The following is a 22,619-nucleotide window of genomic DNA, read 5'->3' on the forward strand; positions in this document are numbered from 1 at the left end:
CAAAAAGAAGCAATGTGGTGAATAGTACTCTTATTAGGCCACTAAATCATAGTAAGTTTTTATTTTATTTTTAATGCAGATCACAAAATTGCCAAATGGTTTAATTATTGCCTCGTTGGAAAACTATTCCCCAGTTTCAAGAATTGGTGTATTTATTAAAGCAGGCAGCAGAAATGAAACCCCCAGTAATTTGGGAACTGTACATTTGCTCCGTCTTGCATCAAACTTGGTAGGTAACTTTAAGTTTAATTTTTTGAAGGAAGATAAAATGATGAAAAACTTGATTTGCATTCTAGGGAGTAAATAACGTGGGCAAGGTGGATTGCTGGTATTTACAGACTTAATTTTGTCTGGGTTCAGATGCAGCTCAGAGTTGGCATGGCTCATGTTTTGTTACCATATACAGGCCGGGGTGGATTTGATTTAAATCAAATTGATTTAAATCACCTCGATTTAATTAGTGAGTCCCACTGGGTAGAGTGGGTTTCTTCAATCTTTGCTAATCTGTAGAGGAGCCTCTGGGAACCCCATAAGATTGGGCCCCTAATATAGTCCTGTTGTGACTTATAAAACTTTTCTGATAAGGTGATATGAATAAATATATTGTCTCAAATACTATATAATTGATATAATCCTTAGTCCATAATGATGTCTCTAAGCTTAAACATGTCTTAAATTAAAAATAGGTTTGTGGGTTTTTTTAAAGCATCTTAACAAAAAAAAGATTAAATAAAAAATACGATTTTAAATAAAACAAATTCTGACTTTTTCTCTTTTTAAGCGTTGATTTTTATCCACCCTGATACTGGCTGTTCTGTTTATCTGAAAGAAATGAATTGATGACATTACTTCCTAGAAGTGGAATGTTCACATTCATTTTTATGGCTGTTTGATAAACTAGACCAGTGTTACCCTGATGTCTCCAAACTCTTAAAGTTAAACAAATGCAACGTGAGATCATTTAAAAGATTAATACATTAACTAATAAGTTATTTACAAAAGACTTTTAAATGCATGGTTTTGTTTACTAATGAGAACATTTTAAGTTCCCATTTCTTGAGTTTCACTGATGTTAATTCCACTTCCTAATAATTTTGATTAGCATATGGATTGTAGATGCAGTTGCCTCTTGTAATTTAAATTACAACAACATTGCTCTAAATGGCAGCATTGATAGGGTTTTTTATCTGTCTCTTGCTTTAAATGTATAAATAGAACTAATATAGAAATATGGAAACTTAACTTATTTGGTAACTTAAATGCATCTTTTTATAGACTACTAAAGGAGCCTCTTCTTTCAAGATTACTCGTGGCATTGAAGCTGTTGGAGGTAGCCTGAGGTTGGTAACCCTATTTAAACATATTCTGTATTGTAAAGAAAACTGTGGAAACTAGGTAGTGTATCTAAAGTCCCCACGGGAAAGTGATTCAAAGCAAAAAGAAAATATATCCCACAAAATTACATTATGTGGATGGACCTGCCTGATATCATGAAACTTATGGATAATGCATAATAGGAAAATACTAAAGGAATAAAAATAGGAAGAAACATTAAAGACCATAATCAAAATTTGTATTTCAAATGGCTTTTCACTTACAGCAGGTATTGAATTTACATAGTTGGCACACACTTGATTTGTAGAAAGTATTGAGTTTGCATCATTTCAAGCATTTTAAAGTATGCAGAAAAATTAACCTATTAATTAATCTTAATAGAATGAGCATAATACTAAGAATCTGTTATTCATTAATAGTCGCACATATAAAAAAATCGCCATAGGGTACAAGAGTTCATGCTTTTTCGATTCTTTTGTAATAAGATGGTTGAAAATTTAAATTATCAATCTAAAACTTAAATGCAAAGGGCTATTATAAATTACTATTTTATTGGATAGGTGTATATTTTGTATCTACGTTTGTTCAATAATATTAAGTTGAATGATCTAAATCATATGATCCTAAAGACCAATATTTGAAAACCCCAAGTCTTTGTTGCACATGAACAGAAAATGATAAAGTGAAATGTTTCTATGGGCTATCCTACCCAAATTCCATCCTATTTCTCCTTTAGATGCTATTTTTCCCTCCTCTTCTAGTTTTAATTTTCCACTTGAATTCGGTTTGAAATAACAGCACTTGTATGTAAACAGATGTCTCAAAACTAATAGTGGTTTTCCAGAATTTCTACAGGAGTGAAAGGGCTTTTGGTTTTTTTCGTTTTTTTTGTTTGGGGGGGGATGTTGTTGTGGGTTTCTTTTTTTAGTAGGCCTAAAACTTAAAAGATTGATATAATCTCAAAGCAATGGAATTCTTGCAACTGAAGTTTTTAAGTAACTTGAAATTCTGCTGCAGAATTTCCTTAGACAAGGGAATTCATATCTGTCAAGAACTAATATTTAAACCCCACACCTGTAGTACATGCTTCTAAAAAGGATGTTTCTTTCAATTCAGTGTGACCTCTACGAGAGAGAACATGATATATTCTGTTGACTGCCTGCGCGATGATGTGTAAGTACCCAGATATGGCAACATTTTAATATACAGCATATTTTCTTCAAAATACCCTGGACAAATCGCAGAATTCTATTTTTATTTATTTATTTTTTAAGTAGCAGTAACAGTACTAGTATTTAACGTTATGCCCTTATGAATGACTTATGCCAGCCACTAATATTCTGATGCTTTGCTTGATTATATTGTTCTGCAGCATTCATGTGGTCTGTACTATAAAGTTGGTTTCTTGCTAGAGGTGCACCAATACATCGGTCCAATATTGGATCGGCACCCATATAAACAAAATTGACTACATCAGAAATCGGCTTGAAGCGGACGATAATTTGGCCAATTAAATGCCTGTGCTTGTGTCCAGCCACAGCACAGCACGCAGGCAGCAAGGAGTGCAGCCCAGCAGCTTGGAGAGCTGCCTGCAGCTGGTAAGTCTGTTGTGGGGGATGGGGAGGGGTGAGGAAGCAGGTGTGGGGGGAGCAGATCAATGCTCCCATGGTGCGGGAGGGAGTGGAGTAGGCGCTGCCCAGCTGGGGTGGGGCATAGGACAGAGCCATAGCTTGTCCAGGGGGGCGTGGGGAAGAGGAGTGGCTCCTGCTGCTGCTTGCACTCTGGGAGGGCACGAGGGTGGGGTGTGTGCCCCGGATCTGGGCAGGCTGGGGCCAGGGGCTGCCCCAGGCTCTTCCTGGCAGGGGGAGGGAGGGGACTGGGCTGCGCTGCACTCAGGGTGGGCAGGTGGCGGTGCTGGGAGAGGGGCAATGGGGGGGGCCTGTAACCGCCCCAAATTTCACCATAGCCCTTCCCCTCAGTGCTGCCACTGCCCACCCAGAGAGCAGCCCAGCCCCTCCCGCCTGCCCCACCCCTTCCCACATAGATCTGGGGACACGCCCCCTCCCATGCACTCCCAGGGTGTGCACAGTGGTGGGAACCGCTCCCCCACCCTGCACCCCCAGATGAGCTGCAGCTCCATCCTGCACTCCACCCTGGTTGGGCATTGCCTACCCCAGCTCCACTCCCTCCTTCACTCTGGGGGGTGTTGATCTGCCCCCCCACGTCCTGTCCCTCCCCGCTTTCCTTTCACCACAACAGACTTACCAGCTACACACATCTGTATCGGAAACTGGATCATATCGGCCGATATGCTTTCTTAAAAATCAACTATCGGTATCGGCCTTCAGAATCTCTATTGGTGCATCCTTAGTTCTTGCTACTCTATTTTACCATTTTCTTTTTTACTTGAACGAATCTAATACATCCTTTATACCTTTTGTCTCCTTGTGTTTTTAGTGATATAGTAATGGAGTATCTAATTAATGTTACTACAGCTCCTGAGTTCAGAGCTTGGGAAGTAAAGGCGCTCCAACCTCAATTAAAGATTGATAAGGCAATTGCCTTTCAGAATCTGCAAGTTGGTAGGTACATTTCCTGATGTCTTATGTTGGTTTCTCAAGAATTGACTTTTTTTTTTTTAAAGTGACCTGCAAACACTGGATTTTTACTCTACTTTAAGTAATTTGACCATTTCAGTTAATTTTCTAGTCTTCTGCTGGAGAAAAGCAGTCATGGATGTAACATGTTACTATAGAATCAGATAGAGGGGGAGAAAGGGATGAGGTGAATTATAACCAGACCTGCCCTAATGCAGGGTGTCTCGTGCCTTCCTCCATAGCATCTGTGGCTGGCTGTTCTCAAATGGATCACAGTTCTGCTCCATTATGGCAGTGCCTTTATTTGTTCTTCCTGTCCCTCCATGTCAGTGTAAGTGGTTAATTTTTCTGTTGAGTAATAATCTGTTTCTTCTGTTTTTAGGTGTTCTTGAAAACTTGCATGTTGCAGCTTATCGGAATGCTCTTGCAAATTCCATGTATTGTCCAGATTATGCAGTTGGGAAAATCGCACCCGAACAGGTAGGAATATATCAATTGTAGCTAATGGATAAATAATAAGGTGTGAAGCTCTGTTTTGTTTCTCTTGTAAAAAATGCAGATTGAATTTATTGAGAAATTTTCCCAAAAGGGAAATGTGTGTGCTCTTATTACATGTTATTCAGTCTATTTCTGACATTTAAATATAGTTACAAGGTGTCATAAAGTCACATGTCTTATCTACTGTGATTCAGAAGCATTTGGAAAGGCTATATTTGTAGTACATGAATTTATTACTAGAAAAACACTCAACTTATAAAAGCTTTACTTTTTGTACCATACTTCTGCAGTAACATGCTGCATAGTTTGGAGAATTTGAGGGTTGTGCTGCTGGGTACAGGAGACTGGCAAAGTTATTGCAGGTATTGAGCCCTAGCCTGTGATTTCAGGTTGTTTGTTTATTGTAAGTCACTAAGAGTTTTTCAGATAGGTCAGTATAAATCAGATAAATACTGTAGTTCATTAGGATCATCTTCTGAGCCCACCTTGGATGATTGCCTTACTGGAGTGCTGCCTAGCTCAGTTCTCAGTTGCTTATGGAGTTAAAATAGCATATGCAGTTTTTTAGTCTAAATTTTAATCCAACTTCCCCATTTGACATAAATAAGAGATTTCCACTGTGATTCGATGGCACGATTATTAAAATTCCTGGTATAAAGTGTGGCATTAGTTAGGGTCCTTCTGTCATTGAGGAGAGTGCAAAACATTGTTCATGGCAGATAATAGCTGCCAGAAGCTTCAACATTCGATGCACTAAAAATTGCAGTATTAGAACAATTGATACAGTTATGTGCAGAATCTGATGTTTGCTACTTTATTTCATTTACGTGGAACTATTCTGAAATGAACACTTAATTATTGCAGCTTCACCACTTTGTACAGAACAACTTCACAAGTGCAAGGATGGCTCTTGTGGGAATAGGTATGTATTAATTTAGCATGTTGTGAATATATGGAAGAAATCGAACTTCTGCTTTGAAAGTCAAACAGTTAAAGCACCATTTCTTTTTGACTCGAGTTGTTATTCTGCAACTGTAAATTCCATGCATCTTGAAATGAAAATATTGTGTTGCAGGTGTAAGCCAGTCTGACCTAAAACAGGTTGGAGAGCAGTTTCTAAATATCAGGGGTGGAGCTGGTTCTTCTCGAGCTAAGGCACAATATCGTGGAGGTAAGGCCAGTATTTGATATTGCTCTTAATTGCAAACAGAATGTTGCTATAGGAACTATGAAGGAATTTTTTTTTTTTTTTTTAAATAAAGTCCCAAGTGAAATTGCCATGTTGTGCTCGTCACTGCACAGAAGTTCCTGCTACAAATAAATTTCTATGTAATTTAAACAGAAGGCAAAAGAAGAAAACTGTCTACAGATGGGAGCTGGTAGCAAAACTGGGAGCTCAACCTAAATTTCCCGTCCCTAGTCCAGTGCCTTAATCATGGGATCATCCTTGCATTCTGTTCCATAAAATTAAACTCGGGCCTCAGGTTTTAGTGTTCTGAGAGTGTGAGAAGCTGAATACAGAGGGCTTTCTGGGAATACTGCAAGTGTTTCTTTTAGAGAAGTCCTACTAACCCAGTCAGGCAGTTCATGCAGAGGCTAAATATTGGTTTATGTCTATTCAGTGCTGTATCTGATCTAATACTGAGCATTTTTTATCCACAGCGGGTAAATCTACATGTGCACTTTACTGGGGAGTTGACTTTTTAGCTCGAGTTACTGTCTACATGTGTACCAGTATTGGGGCACAGTAAACTAATTAATTCTGCTGTAAGATCGTACTGTCCCTGACAGGAATCAAAACCTGCAATCAAATGCTCATGTAAATGGTAACTGCAGGAAGCAATTGCACCTGGTCAGCCCAGGCAGCAGGTGGTCAGACCCCTGCCTGCCACCTACTACACTGCTCCACACATCTGACACTTATGCCCCAGCCAACCTGTCCACTGCTGCCACCCAGAGGCCAGGATTGAACCCCCTCACCCCCCAACCTCAAAGTGCTGCTGTCCTGGGTGGACCTGTAGATGCTGTGCTTGGGAACAGTTAACTCTGGCATAAACTTTGCTCCAGAGTTTATTGCATCTGTTGCATTAATTAAACACATAGATACACCTTGTATTCATTGATTACCTCTGGAAACAGTGCATTTAACACACAAAGTGTTAAACTATTTCCAATTTTTCTGATTTCTTTGTAATTGGTCTGCACTGAAGTTGATGGAAATCAACCACAATATAACTTTTGAGTGAGTAGGTGTTGTGTGCAGTGTTTTCCCTTGAGGAAGATACTCACTGAATTTTGTAGCTTTTGCCATAAGGGAACTAGAACCATATTCAAACCAGGCACAGATAACATCTCCATTTGAATTTCTCTTTGTGCTTGTGAGTAATTTGCAAACAAGACTTCTACCTTTTCTATGCTATAAAAATAAGAGAACTAGTTTTCCTTCTTACCAGGCATTGATGTTTGTTATTCCCTATTACAAAAGCTAATCTTGTAGACACCTAATAAATAATAAATCTGTGTTAATGGCTTCTTGGGAATTGTCCATATGGGAAGTTTGTGAGCAGCAAGCTAGGGGGTAAATTTACAGTGAGCTATCTAGCGTGTTAGTTTTTGCAGCTACTTTGAGTGCATGCAGAATGTGAAGTAGTATACTCTTCTAAAGTTGTAAGCTACTTCTCATAAAGGCATTTTGAATGTGCGCTATGCATATCCACAAAGGGTTACTTACCTCACACTAACTCTAATTTTTCACATCCTAATGTAGTAACTTCTTTTTTGGATAAGCTTAATTGCTGGCTAGAAATACCATATTTTATTGCATAAAAAATAAATCGCTCTTCTGAAAATCAGCTGGTGGAAATTGGGGTGTGCATTATACTTCAGAAATGTGGATCCCCACAGGTCCAGAAACTTGGTGGTAGGGGAGTTTGGCAGTGTTACTTACCGTGGCTCTAGGAGCCGTGGCTCTAGGAGCCATGGCTCCTAAATGTTGCCACTACTTCCTCACTGCCAAATTTCTGGATCCCCGCTGGATGATGTGGCAAGCAGGGCTCGGTAGCAGGTTCAGAAGGAGGCTTGGCTCCCTGCTGATATTCTGTCAACATATTTTACAGTGTACAAGTCAACATGTATAAGTCAACCCCATATTTCCACTCAAAAAAGTTAGGCTCATCATAGATGTGCATAAGTCAACCCCACCTCATCAGGGGCTTGGCAGGAGGGTGGCTGGGTGTGCTGGTGGTGGGAGAAGGCGGCAGGGACATGTGAGGTGCTAGAAGCTCAGTTGGGTTCGTGTGAGAGTTGGATCGAGTGCCTCTGAGCTCAGGCAGTACCTGGCCCACTGGCAGCCTGTCTGGCCAGGCCCTGGGGGCACTGCTGCCACAGAGGGAAGAATCAAGCTTCCCTGCTGCTCAGGGGCTGCCCAGCCTGCTAGTAGCTCACCCCCAGCCTGGGGGTGGAAGGGGCAGGCTCTGCCAAAAGCAGGAATATGCCCTTCACTGCTTCTGCCTTCAGTAGGCTCCTGCAGTCGCAGGAAGCCTGGCACTGCTCAGGAAGGGGCTGTCTTGCCCCATGGGTGGCACAGACTGTTGAGCAGAGGTGGTGGGGAGGCTAAGGGTGTCAGACAGGGCTGAGTGCTGCCTGGGCTTCCAATGCCTCCCACGCTGTCCCCACTGCCTTCTGTCACCAGAGTACCCTGCTGTCTATGGGGCAAGGCAGCCCCTTCCTTGGGGGGTGCCAGACCTTTTGGCAGAGCCTACCTGCTTCTCCCACAGCTGGGAGACAAGCTGCTGCTGGACCAAGCAGTTCCTGAGCTGCAGGGGCAGCCTGGTTCTTCCTTCCATGGTGGCAGGGTCCCCAGACTGTGTGGTGGGGTCCAGCTGAAGTATTGATATGGTGTATAAGTCGAGGTGGAAATTTAAGTGTAAACATTTTGGTTTCAAACTTTGACTTGTACACCGTGAAATATGGTACTTAACAGTACTATGAGGCAAGATCTTTTTTAGGGGTAAGATTTTGCTCATACCAAACTGATAGCCAATATGCAGCTTGGTGAGCAGCATCCTACCAGTAAGTCTATTGGGGAAGGGAAGGGGCATGCGGCAGGCAGATTGAGGCCCCCACAGCGAGGGAAGGAGTGGGGCTGGAGCAGGGGTAAGTGCTGCTCGGCCAGGGTAGTGCAGGGCACAGGACAGAGCTATAGGTGGCTCGTCTGGGGTTTGTAGGGAGGGGGAGCAGCTTCCTGCCACTGTGTGCACCCCCAGGGTGGGTAGGCAGGGCATGTGCCTCCTAGATTTGTGCATGGGGCAAGGCTGGGCTGCTTGCTATGGGCTCAAGGCCAGGGGCTGTGCTGGCCTCTTCCTGGTGGGGGATGGGCTGGAGCTGTGTTCAGGACAGGCGGGGGCAGTACTGGGAGGGGGTGACAGGGTGGCTACAGGGAATTTTCTGCCAAAACCCACCCCTTAGCCAACCCTCCCAGTGCCACCTCCTGCCCCACCCCCATCCACCCTGAGCTCAATGCGGCCCACTCTCACTTTGCACGCAAATCCGAGGATCACATGCTCCCCATGCCACCCCCACGGGTGTGCGCAGCAACAGGCAGGGCAGTGCCTTCCCTTGCCCCAGCCCCCCACTCCCTCTGTCTCTGTGGGTGCCTCAGTCTGCCCTGCCATGCCCCTTTCATCCCTCACGCCAGCCCCCCACAGACTTACCACTGGACATTGCTCTCCAAGCTGCTGGGCTGCATTCCTGGCCACATGAATGCTGCAGCTGCACACATGTTCGGGACATTTTATTAGTGACATTTATCAGCTACACCAGTCAAAAAAGTCAAATGCTGATAGTATCAATTTTCTGTTTATCAGTGTTAGTCTCGTATGGACCAATATATCAGTGCACCTCTAATCTTTTTCTTTCTCTATGCTGTCTTTCAAAAACCAGGTGGGTATTATATTCTGGGCCATGTTATTGCAATAAAATAATGTTCCTCTCCTCCTTGGACATAAACAGTAGCATCCAATTAATGTGTGTTTGATATGCAGTTAGCTTACTTTCAGTATACCTTTGTTTTTATTTTCAGGTGAAATCCGAGAACAAACCGGCAATAGCCTTGTCCATGCTGCTGTAGTGGCAGAAGGAGCTGTTCGTGGGAGTGAAGAAGCAAATGCCTTTACTGTCCTTCAGCATGTCCTAGATCCAGGGCCTCTTATTAAAAGGGGAAGCAATATTACCAGCAAACTATTCCAAGCAATTGCGAAGGCAACTAACCTACCATTTGATGTGAGTCCAAAAGTGTATTACAAACTTATATTGCTAAAAAGTTAATGCATTGTGAGAGGGGGGAATGTGCAGCACGCTAAAGTCTCCTTGTAAGACTGAAAGCCATATTCCAAAAGTAGAATCTACCTTTCTAAATTGCTTTGTCTTGGATGCTGCCTATAACTATTTTCCTGTAGAAGGCATTGGGCTATTCTGCCTTGTTATTGAAATGCAATAATTGAAGTTAATTTTGTTTCACAGGCTTCATCATTTAACGTTAATTACTCTGATACTGGACTCTTTGGGATTTATGTCATATCTCAAGCTTCGGCAGCTAGAGAGGTAAATTGCTGATTCAAAGTTGTCAGTTAAATTACTTTGACTTATGCCTCTGATAGAATTTAATGCATTTAACTCTGATTTCAAATGATAGGTTTAATTCTGACACTTTTTTTAAAATGTATATTCTAATTGTACTAGGATTAAAACACTAACTACGCTTGTTTTCATTTGGAAATGTGTGTTCAATAAATGGCTATACCTGTAAAGAGAAGCAGGGAATAGGGCTTACCTTCAACAAAGTACAACTGAAAAAATGAATTTGCAGCAACAAAATAACTTGAATGTCTGTTTCAAAACTCTCACATTCATGAAAATGTCCATCCATTGGCTGTATCATCTGGAAGAGCTGAATTTGAAACCCCTCTTGAGAAGGAGGTCCTGATCACATTCATTATTAAGGACTTGAAATTACTATACAGCCAATACAGGATTTTGAGTAGACTGCAAGCTCTATCCCTGGCCATGCCTGATTGTTGTGTTCAGTGTACAATAACTATTGTATGAGGCTGTCAATATATGATTGACTGGAAGAATAAGAGAATATGGCCCAGATGGTCCTTCCCAGACCCCTCTTATCACAGGCAGTTGCATCATATTATCCTGATCAGGCTTCTTTAAAAGTAGTTGGGACTGTTGTCACTGCTACTGGCTTTGAAGGCTAGTCTAGAATCTCACAGCTTGATCGGTAGCCTTCTAATTTTCAGCCTTAACTTACTGAAGTACCTCTCTGTTCTTTGGACAAAAATTCTAGCTTAAATTTGGTCTTCTCTCTGTCCCTGCTTTATGCCTCTAAATGTTTTATATTTAAAAAAAAAAAAATCACTTCTCTTTTTCCCATTTCCCCCTTAGCTTTTTTTTATTAGTTTAAAAAAAAAAAGTTCTTAAGTCTCTCTCTCTTGCACCCCCACCTTGAGTTCCCTGATTAAAACAGAATTTGTTATTTTTTCAATGCATGACCACATTTTTTAATACTAAATTTCATCTTGTTTCCATTAATCTTCAAGGTCATCCACTTCCTTTCTGACTTTTATTCCAGTATTCCATGGTATTGACTGCGCCTCCCACTTTTTTTGTCTGTATAACTCATTGGTACATTTCTATTTTGTGCCAAGTTAATTAGTGAAAATATTAAAGTTCTAAGATCAATCCATGAATAACTCTGTTAACCTTTCTCCACTCTAATAATTCCCCTTTCAACGCAGCCCATTGGCTGGTTTGTTTGTCTGTTTTTCCTATTAGGTACTTTCTTACTCCTAATGTCCTTCATCTTTTATTGAATTTCAGTAAAGCTTTGAAGTCCTGTGGTCTGTATTAAAGGAAAAAAGAAGCGATCAGAGAAAGATATCAGACTAGTGGACATGTTCAGCCTTTGTTAAGCCCATTGCATTTTTGTGTAATTTTTCCATTTTACTTCCAGGTCCTCATTTGCTCATTGCTTTAAAGCAGTGATTCGCAATATTTTTAGAGTTCAGGCCCCACTTTTGAATATGGCAGCAGCACTGGCTGAAACCACTCTTGGTGTGCTGGCTTAACTTACTGCAATGCCTCTCAGCCATGTGCTGTTGCCTCCATACAAAACTACCTTACATACCTGCAGAGGCAGCATGGAAAAGGCACTGGCATATTCACGATTCCTTCCTGCATTAGGGCTCTCTAATTGGCTTAAAGAGGCAGAAGCTAGGTCAGACTAACTCTTCTTTATCCAGCTCCCTTTCCCCTCCCCAACCCATGTTCTTCCTGGACTGAAGAAATCCAGGTACTCTAAACCCTTCCTGTTCCATGGCCCTCTGTTTCTGCGAGGAACATTGGTGGGGGGAGGGGTGGGCACAGGCCAGCTGGCTGCTGCCTCCTTTAGGTGAATCAGAGCGCCCTAATGTATCATGAGTGCACATGGGGAGGTTCTTCAATAGGTGTTGCTGTGGGAGCACCTGTTTTACACCGAAGGGGGTTTCTCTCCCTTCCTCCTTCTTTCTGACTCACTAAGGGTCAACCTGCTGCTGCAAAATATAAAAATAAACTTTTTTTTTCACCCACCCCCAGGTCATAAAGGCTGCAGTGGACCAGGTAAACACAATTGCTCAGGGAAACATCACAGAGGAAGATGTCCAAAGGGCTAAGTAAGTTGATACAAAAAAGTGTCTAATGAATACTAGTTTGCTTTTCATTAGAGTTATTAACATAGCAGCAGACACTATTATAACAAAGCAAAAGTTGCAGCTGCAGAGCTGTACACCATAACTGCCTAGGTAAAGATTCTCTGTAAAATGCTCTAGTCTAGTTATTTGTTTAGGGATGGGGATTTTGTCATTCCTGCTGACTTATTTTCTTTTAAGGTAATACTGGTATACAGGTGTCCCTTGCCAACCACAGGGGTTAGGGACTTTCAGGAACCTGTGGTTGGCAAAACTGGCAGGGCTAGGGGAGCAGATGCTTTGGGTTGAGGGTGAGGGGCACAAGCAAGGCTTTGGGGGGGGTGAGAAGCATAAGCAGGGACAGGGAGCTGTGGGGGTATCTTCTGACTGTACCCTCCTCCTCTGAAGCATGGATACTCAAAACTAGTTGGCAAGGGAAACCTGTAATTAGAAAATTGCACTATATTCTGTGCTTTCCTGTAGAAACTCCTTAAGATTCTCTTAGAACAGAGCTCTTACTAATAACTATTTCTGTACTAAAAATAAAAAATGACAGTCCTCAGAAGAAGCTGTAGTCTAAGAGCACATCAAGTAGTAGTACGGAAACATTATTAAGTTAGAATCACAAATGGTGATATTTGGTTAATGCCCTTCAAGATGAGACTGCAGTGAGTCCCCAGCCAGTAGTATTTAGCAAATGCTTAGTGTTTTACATCCTCAAACCACTATAATAATGAAACTGTACAAGTGGTTATGTATAATGACTTGAAAACATAAAGTACTAAACTGTAGTGGTATTGCATTACCCACAAGTTCTAAGTATGATGTCCTCAGAGTCCTGTTGGGTAAGATTGCTTTGCTGTTAAGAAGTGGCAGATACAAAAGTTTGATTCTCAGGCTTGTAGACATAATTAGCCGATTATAGTTTCATAGTTGGTAGGGTTGGAAGGGACCTGAGCAGATCATGAAGTCCAACCCCTGCCATGGTAGGAAAGAGTGCTGGGGTCAAATGACCCCAGCAAGGTGTTCATCCAGCCTCCTCCTAAAGACCCCCAGGGTAGGAGCCAGCACCACTTCCCTTGGAAGTTGGTTCCAGATCCTAGCTGCCCTGACAGTGAGGTAGCACCTCCTGATATCTAGCCTAAATCTACCCTCTGCCAGCTTGTGACCGTTATTTCTGGTAGTGCTCAGGGGAACAGGGACTCCCCCAGTGCCTGCTGGTCCCTCCTGACTAGTTTGTAAACGGCCACTAGATTTTCCACCCCCCTCAGCCTTCTCTTGTGGAGGCTGAACAGGTTCAAGTCCCGTAGCCTCTCCTTGTAGGGCCTGCCCTGCTGCCCCCTGATCATGCGAGTGGCCTCCTCTGGACCCTCTCCATGCTGTCCACCTCCCTCTTGAAGTGCGGCGCCCAGAACTGAATGCAGTACTCCAGCTGCGGCCTGACCAGTGCCGCATAGAGGGGGAGGATCACCTCCTTGGACCTGCTTGAGATGCATCTGTGGATGCGTGACAAGGTGCGGTTGGCCTTCCTGACCGTGTCCCCACACTGCTGGCCCGTGTTCATTTTGGCATCAATAATGACTCCAAGATCCTTTTTCTGCCTCTGCACTGATGAGAAGGGAATTCACCAGCCTGTAAGTGTGCTGCTGGTTCTTCCTCCCCAGGTGCAGAACCTTGCACTTGTCAGTGTTGAAACCTATCCTGTTCTCATCCGCCCACCCCATAACCTGTCTAGGTCTGATTGCAGCGTATTCCTCCACATCTTAGTGTTGCCTGCAAATTAGAACAGGGCACTTTTTTACCCCCTCATCCAAATTGCTGATGATGATGTTGAACAGTGCGGGCCCAAGGACCAAGCCCTGAGGAACCCCACTGCTCACATCCCTCCAGGTCGAATAGGACCCGTCCACCACCACTCTCTGGGTGCAGCCCTCCAGCCAGTTAGTGTCCCATTTGACTGTAGGTGTGGATGCCACAGTCCCCTAGTTTTTTTAATGAGAATGGGGTGAAAGACAGTGTCAAAGGCCTTCCTAAAGTCCAAAAAGACTACATCCATTGCTACTCCTGCATCTAAGGATTTTGTGACCTGGTCATAGAAGGCCACCAGGTTGGTCTGACAGGACCTGCCTCTAATGAACCCATGTTGGTTGCCCCTAAGCATAATCTTCCCCGCTGGCACCTCATGGACATGTGCCAGGATAATTCTCTCAAAGCTTACCCAGGATCGAGGTAAGACTGACTGGCCTATAGTTTCCTGGATCCTTCTTCCTCCCTTTTTCTGAAAATGGGAACCACATTGGCCCTTTTCCAGTCCTCTGGCACCACGCCAGAGCACCACAAGTGCTCGTAAAGCCATGCCAGCCACAATGACCTCAGCTCCACCCTCAGCGCTCTGGGGTGGAGATCGTCAGGACCAGCTGATTTTAAATACACCCAGACCCTGCAGAAGTTCCCTACTAGATCCTCACTGACCCTAGGCCTGGGTGTGCCTCCCCTGGAGCCTGCAAAGGTCCCAGTGGGGGATGTGACCTGGTCCCTGCTCAGGAAAATGGAGGCAAAGAAATTGTTAAATAGGTTAGTTTTGTCATCTGGTGCGATGACCAGATTTTCTAGCATGTCTTGCAGAGGCCCCACGTTACCCAGGCCCCACATAACATTAATTAATTAAGAATTAATATACAGGGACTTAAAGTTGGAATAATATTTAAAGTGCATTTAATCTCTGAAATTGTACTTTAGGTGCCTCTTTTTCAAGTAGTCCCAGTCCATCTCAAAACAATAAAACTACTATTTCCATTCTTGGATACATTAAACATTTATTGTAGTGTCAATTTTGTTTAATTCCTGTTACATGATAACATTCAAAACATGATATATTATTATATCTTTGTCCTAAGCAGTAGGCAGGTCTTAAATCTTCTAATTGTTTTGCTTGCAGTGCTCAAGACTGTTTCCTAATACTAGGGAAGTATACGTTTCATTTCTCTTCTTGTTTTTCATGTAGGAGTGTGTTCTTTTCCTTCCAAAGTCCCTTGCTGTAATGAAAGAGCCACAATTACTATGTGATGCAGATTTCAGTTTCCAGTGTAGTCTAACATTTAGCTAATGTGACCTGTGTACCACAGGTCACCAATTTCAGTTGTTTCTATTTTACAATTAAAAAATAAAACTAGAAGATAATAGCATAGACTAAACTAGATTCTCATATCAATAGCTATAAGTACCTGCTCTAAGCAAATAAAGGACAATGAGGTAACAAGTACAGCATTTAGCAAGCTGTATAACAAAGTATTAAAGAGCTGAACTTGAATATTCCTGCATAGAACAGATCAAATAGTTACATGTGGCTACTTGTTTGGAAATAGCTAGCAAAGGGCTCTATCTTAAGCTGACAACTGCTAGCTAGAGGCTAATACACAATTTCTGTGGTAATGCACAGAGTGCAGCAGTGAGGTACAAGGGGCAAAGGCTTGATGAGAAACTAACCTCTGATGCCGGACTACTGAAAAAAGGGTAGTATGCTGTGACTTCTACTTTGGGTACTGCATGTGGGCTCTTTCCTGTCTTCTGCTTTTTAATGGGGTGTTGATGCTTTTAAAAAGGGTTTCAGAGCTTTCTAACTGGTAGATAAGGCTTTTGATTTTGAAGGAGTGAAAGAGCCTCTCCTACCTCTTCCTAGACTTTTGTCCAGTTTTAGTGCCTCTTGCTGAGGCTTCCACATGTGCAAAAGAATTACCTTGAATTTCAGCATAGTAAGACTTCTAAACCCTTTGGTAAGGAACTTGGCTTCAGAACTTTAGGGCATCAGAGGCAACTGTTCAGGAAAAACAAGTCTGAGGCGTACATTGCACAAAAATACACAGACTAAGTGAGGGCTTCTTGAGTGGTTACATACTGGGTAACACCAGAAGACCAATTGATTTGATTATTTTCAATATTTTTTGGCAGAAACCAGGCAAAAGCCACATACTTGATGTCACTTGAGACCACAGATGGGTTGCTGAATGAAATAGGCTTGGAGGCAGTGGTATTTGGTACACACACATCACCAGCTGCTGTAACTCAAAAGATTGACTCTGTAGCCACTGCTGATATTGTGACTGTAAGTAAATGTGTCCCTATAAAAATGACTACAAAATGGCATACAGTGGAGTCACATCATACGCGCATTTAACTTGCGCGAATTCATCATACACATATGCCCTGGAGTGCTAGTTGTTTGGATTCAGCCTGCCCAGCAGGGGCCAGCAGCCCTTCTGGGAAGCTGTGCATGCTGGCCAGGTGGGAGTTTGGTGCAGCCTGCCCTGGGGGGCAGCAGCTGGATGGGGGGAGAGAGTGGCCTGTACCACCCCCAGCCAGCTCCTGGGACCTAGCATGTGTGCAGCCTGCAACTGCCCCCCGCAGCGCTGTGCACGGGGCCAAGCAGCTACATTGGGAGCAACCGTGCTGGAAAGCTGTGCATGCTGGCCAGGCAGGAGTTTGGTGCAGGCCAGCTGATTTTCAAGGGTAATTTTGACTATCTGCGATTTTTTGCCTTACATGCTGACTCTAGAACCTAACCCCAGCGTAAGATGCAACTCTGCTGTATAAGCTTTACAGTGCAAAACAGACTGCCATTGCTACATACCTAAATTAAGACTCTGTTATATATTACACCTCTCAGGATGGGAATGACATGGTATTCCATCCCTACTGGCTGAATGTAATACTGGTACAATTGAAAAATGCACATACAGAACATGGTTCTAACGGATCTACAAATCTCTGCTGGACTAGATATTTTAAATCGTATCACCTTAATTTACTGACAGTAGCTTGTCACTTGTCGGGGATCATTTAATCAGGAATGAGCGTGCTTTGAGCAGGGGGCTAGACTAGATGACCTTGTGAAGTCCTTTCCAGACCAATTTTCCTATGATTCTATGACTGTGTACTGCAAAACCAGTGAGCATACTCTGTCTTGCTTTAATCACTTGGCTGTTGTGGCACACTTACTTACCTAATTATGGTAGCCTCTAAACTGCTCAAGTAAGGATTTGCAGAATTTGAATTATTTTACAAAAAATGAACAGGTTTTGCTGTTTCACTGAGAGATTAAGATACAAATACTGCTGGTTAGTTATCATATTTTGGTTTCTTTAATAGAGTACAATTCCTCTTGAAATACAGGAAACCCTTGTTATTCACGGGTTCGGCATTCACTGTTTCAAAGATTCACGAATGCTGAACCCGCATTTGAAATACACTTTAAACACTTACCGGAGCTCCTTGGGGGCTCTGCGCTTGCTCCCGGCAGAATCCCGCCACCAGAACCATGCCCCCAGCCACCGGGGGTACCATGTTCATGAACGCAGTGCCTTATTCGCGGATTTCGCCATTCGTGGGGGATACGAGATCATATCCCCCACAAATGGTGAGAGTCGCCTGTAAACACAGAATGTTCCCAGAAGCAACTATTCTTATGTTACAGTAATGTTGAGAGACTTCATCTTGGATCAGGAAAGCTAGGGGGCAGCATTGTACCTCACACTGAATAAATGTGCAGCAAGAGACTTGAGCTTTTAGCTTAAACTGGGGGTTGGCAACCTATGGCAACCTGCCCAGAGAGCCTTTGATCAGGCCCATGAAGCTGTAGTTTTGGCAGTAGAGGGACTCTTTCTGAGCGGCACCACAGTTGCCTGTGTGGGCCTCTCACAAAGGAGGAGTCGTGTCCATACTGCACCGCAGTTGACTGGCATAAACTCTAGCAAACTGAACAGTGGGGAGAAGTGGTAGCAGTGGCCAAGACATTGTGCTAGTCTGCATCTAACCTGAGTTGGGTCATTCTGGCCCCACTGCCAGAAGATGTTGCCAGCCCCAGGCCAGGGCAAAAATAAGGTTAAGAGATGCGAAGCATAGAGCAGTGGTCTAACACGATGCTGGTGGCTGAGACTATAACCCACTTACCTTGACGCTCATACCTGTGTCATATCCATCGACCTTCCTGTTTTTTCTGACAGGAATAGCAAATATCTTTTTTTTTAATCAATTGCATGTATATCCATATTGGGAAGTTGGAAAAATGGACTCTGACTTGCTTTAGAAGCATTCTGTTGATCTGCCACACTGGGACAGTTATGACCACCTAATATAAATTTTGTCCTGATGTCATGATGTAATCAGCAGTAATTACACTTGGAACTAGGACTCTGAAATAAGTCAGGTATGTCTATTGAGCTTAATATAACTGAAGTGTGGGGAACTGTTTTTCATATTTTCCATCTTTCTGATTTATTTTTAGGCTGCAAAGAAGTTTGTTGATGGGAAGAAATCAATGGCTGCTACTGGAGATTTGGGAAGTACCCCTTTTGTTGATGAGTTGTAAAATGAAACAGAATTGGAAGGCAGATTCCAAATGGACCTCCACTATCAGTCGGTTATATTCTATATCAACTACCAAACCTGTTGTATATGAATTCAAATGTCTCAAAACATTAATCTGATTACTTGTGGGCTTGCACATATTGAATTAAATGCTGAATTCATACACTTTTTTGTATACTCTGTGGGGGGGTTTTCTTCTAAAGAACAGGGTATGTTCTGCACATTCAGTGTAATCAACCAAGTGTATTAACACTTCGTACTATAATGAGAAGTAATATTAATTGGCGTTTAGCTGATGTAACATGCAAAAAAACTTTTGGAGATAATAGTAAGCTATGTTCTTGATTTTAAATTAATAATTGTCTCAAGGGTAAAATTTTAGCCCAGTATCCTTACCAGCATGAGCCCTTGAACATTAAACTTCACATCTGCACAGCATCTACTTAATTCTCAGACTTACCTTGAAAAAGTGAAGACAGTATTTTGTAAGTACTTTGAGGACTTGACGTGGTACCTTTTTCTTTATGGATTTTGTTGCATGTTTTAATGTGCTCTTCATAGATCTTAGTGGGAGACGGAGAAATTTGCCAAGACCAAAAAGAGGAAGCTTTTGGATATCAGCAGCATCTTAATCAAAATTCCTTAGGCAGTCTAGGCGTGCACCACTAGAAACTTTCAGTAACTTCAAAATACTGAACCTTCCGATGTTAATCTACTTCATCAGGAATCCAGTTTCTGGTTAGGTAAAATTTGTGCCTGTTAGCTAGTTTAAAGCAATGGCAAATTCCTCGAGCCAAAATGCATCTGATAGAGAGGAAGAGGAGGATGATAAGTTGTCATCGTTCTTTGGCATAGTCCAGTATGAAGGAGATTTAATGCCAGTAGTAGCAAAACCAGAATCGCACAATGCCTCAACATCATTATGAAGTATAATGTCACATCCAATATCTGTTCCTACTGTAAATGTGTGGTGGTTTCTTTTAAATTCATGCCAAACTCTGGATATTGATGGTAGTTGTTCTATAAACTCATAACCATATGATTGTGAAGATTTGTATCTAAAATGTTCCAGGTCTATATCAACCTCATCATCGCTACTGCTCCAGACTTCTTTTTCTTCACTGCTTTTACTTGATGTGCTAAAATGTACAACATAGTGAATGTTATTCTACCATAACTCATTCCATAAGAAAACTAAAAAGTTGGGAAGTTGCTGTTGTATTCAGATTAACTGAACACATTGGATTAAAATAACTTAAAGTACAGTTCTTTATATAAAAGACTAAGACTATATATTAGTCTTTATATAGATGTCCTTATCCCAAATAAATGAATATGCAAAGAACTGCCCAATCAGTGATTTCAATCAGGTAGGACTTGATATGGAATTTATAGTGCTGTAATATGTGGATTGTAAACAATGCAAAGAAACACTTAATAAAATAAAGCAATGTTATTCTATTAATTTAGAACACAAAATAATTTGACTTATAGAAATACCAGTAGTTTCCAGCACAGATGTATAATACACTTAGTCTTTTGAAAGAGAAAGCCCAGGGGTTTTCCAGTCTGCTTTGGGAGCTCCTATTTTCAATCACTTTCTCCTCTGTAGGATCCATATTCCTCCTCTCCATCTCTGAATTTCCCTCTCTCCTGCAATGGTACTTGTGTTTTATAAGATGCTGTGATCATTAAGCATTGTAAATTACCAGCTTCTCTACCACTTTGAATTGTTAGCAATTCAACAAATGCTCATGACACAGGAACTTGTTACATATAGTCATCTAGATCCTCAGCTGGACAGAGCTCCAGTGAAGTCAGTTACTCCAGTTGAGGATCTCACCTGGTGACCTTTCAGGGACAGAGAAAGACAAGTTGGAAATGGGCGGTTTCTCTTGATCCTTTTGAACTTTCCAGACAACACATACAGGAATGATACCCTTGATTTGTTTTTCTTTCTCTTTCTTCCCCTGGGCAAGTACTACCTTGCACACGCGTGCGCGCTCTCTCTCTCTCTCTCTCTCCATAATATTAGGTGTATTATGCTTGAGTGGCATTTCATGGTAGCTGTATTTCTTACTCTGTCTTTGAAGGAAGCTTTACTTCTGGAATTAATTCAACTGCACTCTGCCAGTGTTCAGGTACTTCAACAAAATCTCTGTAAACCTTGATTTGTAGACTCGTTCCTACAGGAATATTGTACAAAAGTTGCCTAAGCTCTCGCAGTGTCCATCCTAATACATTAGCATGTCCAATTTTAATCAGAATGTCACCTGCCAGGGGAAGCAAATAATAGTATCAATATAAAAATCCAGGATTATTGATCTTCAAACTGAAGTGTATTTTGTTGCAAACAACTGCAGTTTTGGCAAGAGTGGGTAGGCTTAAATGTTTGTTTGAAAAAGTGCTGTGTATTGGCTCTGTTTTACATGCTGGTTCCCCTACCTCTCCTAAACAGTGCTTTACTAACTACATGGAAAGAAATAATAAATATTAAAAGGAACTCTAACACTGAAAGAAAGGGAGCTGACATGCATCATTTATTTAAAACAAAACAAAAAGAAACAAAAACACCTTTTCCTCCAAACACCTTTTTGCAATAAAATTTGTTACTGACTCAGAATGATCCTTTCTTGTTTTTTACATTTTTGTCCTTGTCTACAGAAGGATGTTATATCGGTAACCTTAGTTTGTTTGTATATGGTTTGTGTCTAAGCTGCAGTATGTAGTGCAGTTTTTTTTATTTCCATTTTTGAAGTTTGTTCATTCTGAGGTCTATATGATTATCTGCCTACTGTTCAGCTGTTAGCAGTTTTCCTTGTGCTACCTATGCTGTACTGTCTCATGCCTAGTGCAACCCATCTTCTAAGTTGTGTGCTCCCTCGCTAGAGGAAGGAGTTGCGCACAAACTGTAGGGGTGCACTGATAAAGACGCTTTTGGCTGGTACCTATAGCCGATTTTATTAACCAGCCATATTGGCCAATGCTGATCTGATAACCAATTTACAGGAATGCAGCTGGGCAGCATGGAGAGCAGCACCCTTCAGGTAAGTCTGTGAAGGAGAAAAGGCATGGAGGGGGCAGATTGAGGTCCCCATGGTGAGGGAGGGAGTGGGGCAGGAGCTGGGGCTGGGGATGCTGCCCAGCTAGGGCAGTGAATGGGACTGGGGGGCCGGAAGTGGGACAGCCACGGGCAGCTCGTCCAGGGAATCGGTGTCATGGCGCTGAAAAATGGTGGCAGCTGTACTTGGACTAAAGCTCTTCAAATGAGCTTTTAGTTCAAGTGCCACTGCCACCATTTTAAGAGTGGGGATGCGCTTAATGAGTGGAGCCAAGCAGGAGGGCAGATGCAGGCTTGCTAAGGGCTCGGAGCTCTCCACTCTGCTGCCTTTACCCTGTGGGCTCCACATCGGCTGTGCATCCCGTCTGCCTGGCAGCAGTAGGAATAGCAAGTTGTGCCTCCAACTGCTGGCCAGGCAGGGAACCCACAGCTGACACAGAGCCCCTGGGGCAAAGGCAGTGGAGCAGAGAGCCCTGAGCCCACAATGAGCAGCTTGCATCTGCCCCGCGCACAAACGGGGGTCACCTGTGCCACCATACCTCCCTTGTGGGGAGGGCTCACAGTGGCAGGGAGTCTGCCCCCCCAGCCTGTTCTCCACATGAGCCACCTGTGGCTCCATTCCACTCCTGGCCCCAGGTCCCATTCACTGCCCTGCCCCACCCTCACTGGCGGCTTTGATCTGCCCACACCCCTTCCCCTCCATAGACTGACCTGCAAGGCACTGCTCTCCACACAGCCTGGCTGCATTCCTGGCCCCGTGCATGTGTGTGGCTGTGCATGTACACACAGCATCTGGGGGCCTCAGCCAGAAGGCATATTATATTTATTGGTGGAATTGGCTACACTGGACAGAAAATGCCAATAGCTGATAGTGTTAATTTTCCTTTTCTATATCAGTGCACCTCTAATAAACTGTGATTGGAAACTGATTACAATCTGTAACACAACAGAAGTTCAGTGCACATAAATGGCTTCCAAAATGATTGAAACTGGTTTAAGATAAACCTGTATGGATGTAGGTAGTATAGACTT

At 42.7% G+C, this 22,619-nt stretch overlaps 2 protein-coding genes across 2 annotated transcripts in view; one reads left to right on the forward strand and one right to left on the reverse strand.

The window, feature by feature from the left end:
* UQCRC2 (ubiquinol-cytochrome c reductase core protein 2) overlaps positions 1–18,691 on the forward strand; it is a 23,103-nt gene extending 4,412 nt beyond the window's left edge. Inside the window, exons 3-14 of the mRNA XM_090024836.1 lie at positions 80–229; positions 1,276–1,340; positions 2,452–2,508; positions 3,793–3,917; positions 4,315–4,412; positions 5,295–5,352; positions 5,506–5,601; positions 9,511–9,710; positions 9,951–10,031; positions 12,072–12,148; positions 16,112–16,265; positions 18,444–18,691. Of these exons, the coding sequence (XP_089880962.1) occupies positions 80–229; positions 1,276–1,340; positions 2,452–2,508; positions 3,793–3,917; positions 4,315–4,412; positions 5,295–5,352; positions 5,506–5,601; positions 9,511–9,710; positions 9,951–10,031; positions 12,072–12,148; positions 16,112–16,265; positions 18,444–18,527 (1,245 nt within the window). The 3' untranslated portion in view covers positions 18,528–18,691. The remainder of the gene's footprint in view (positions 1–79; positions 230–1,275; positions 1,341–2,451; positions 2,509–3,792; positions 3,918–4,314; positions 4,413–5,294; positions 5,353–5,505; positions 5,602–9,510; positions 9,711–9,950; positions 10,032–12,071; positions 12,149–16,111; positions 16,266–18,443) is intronic.
* A 139-nt stretch (positions 18,692–18,830) lies between these two features.
* PDZD9 (PDZ domain containing 9) lies at positions 18,831–20,824 on the reverse strand (the record flags this gene model as incomplete). Its single annotated transcript, XM_090024696.1, has 2 exons — positions 18,831–19,665; positions 20,607–20,824. Coding segments are annotated over 2 exons (594 nt in total), but the record flags the coding sequence as incomplete, so codon positions are not given.
* Between the last annotated feature and the right edge of the window lie 1,795 nt (positions 20,825–22,619).

Source organism: Crocodylus siamensis, chromosome 12 (assembly GCF_052110815.1).
Source record: "Crocodylus siamensis isolate JL-2025a chromosome 12, ASM5211081v1, whole genome shotgun sequence".
NCBI lineage: Eukaryota > Metazoa > Chordata > Crocodylia > Crocodylidae > Crocodylus > Crocodylus siamensis.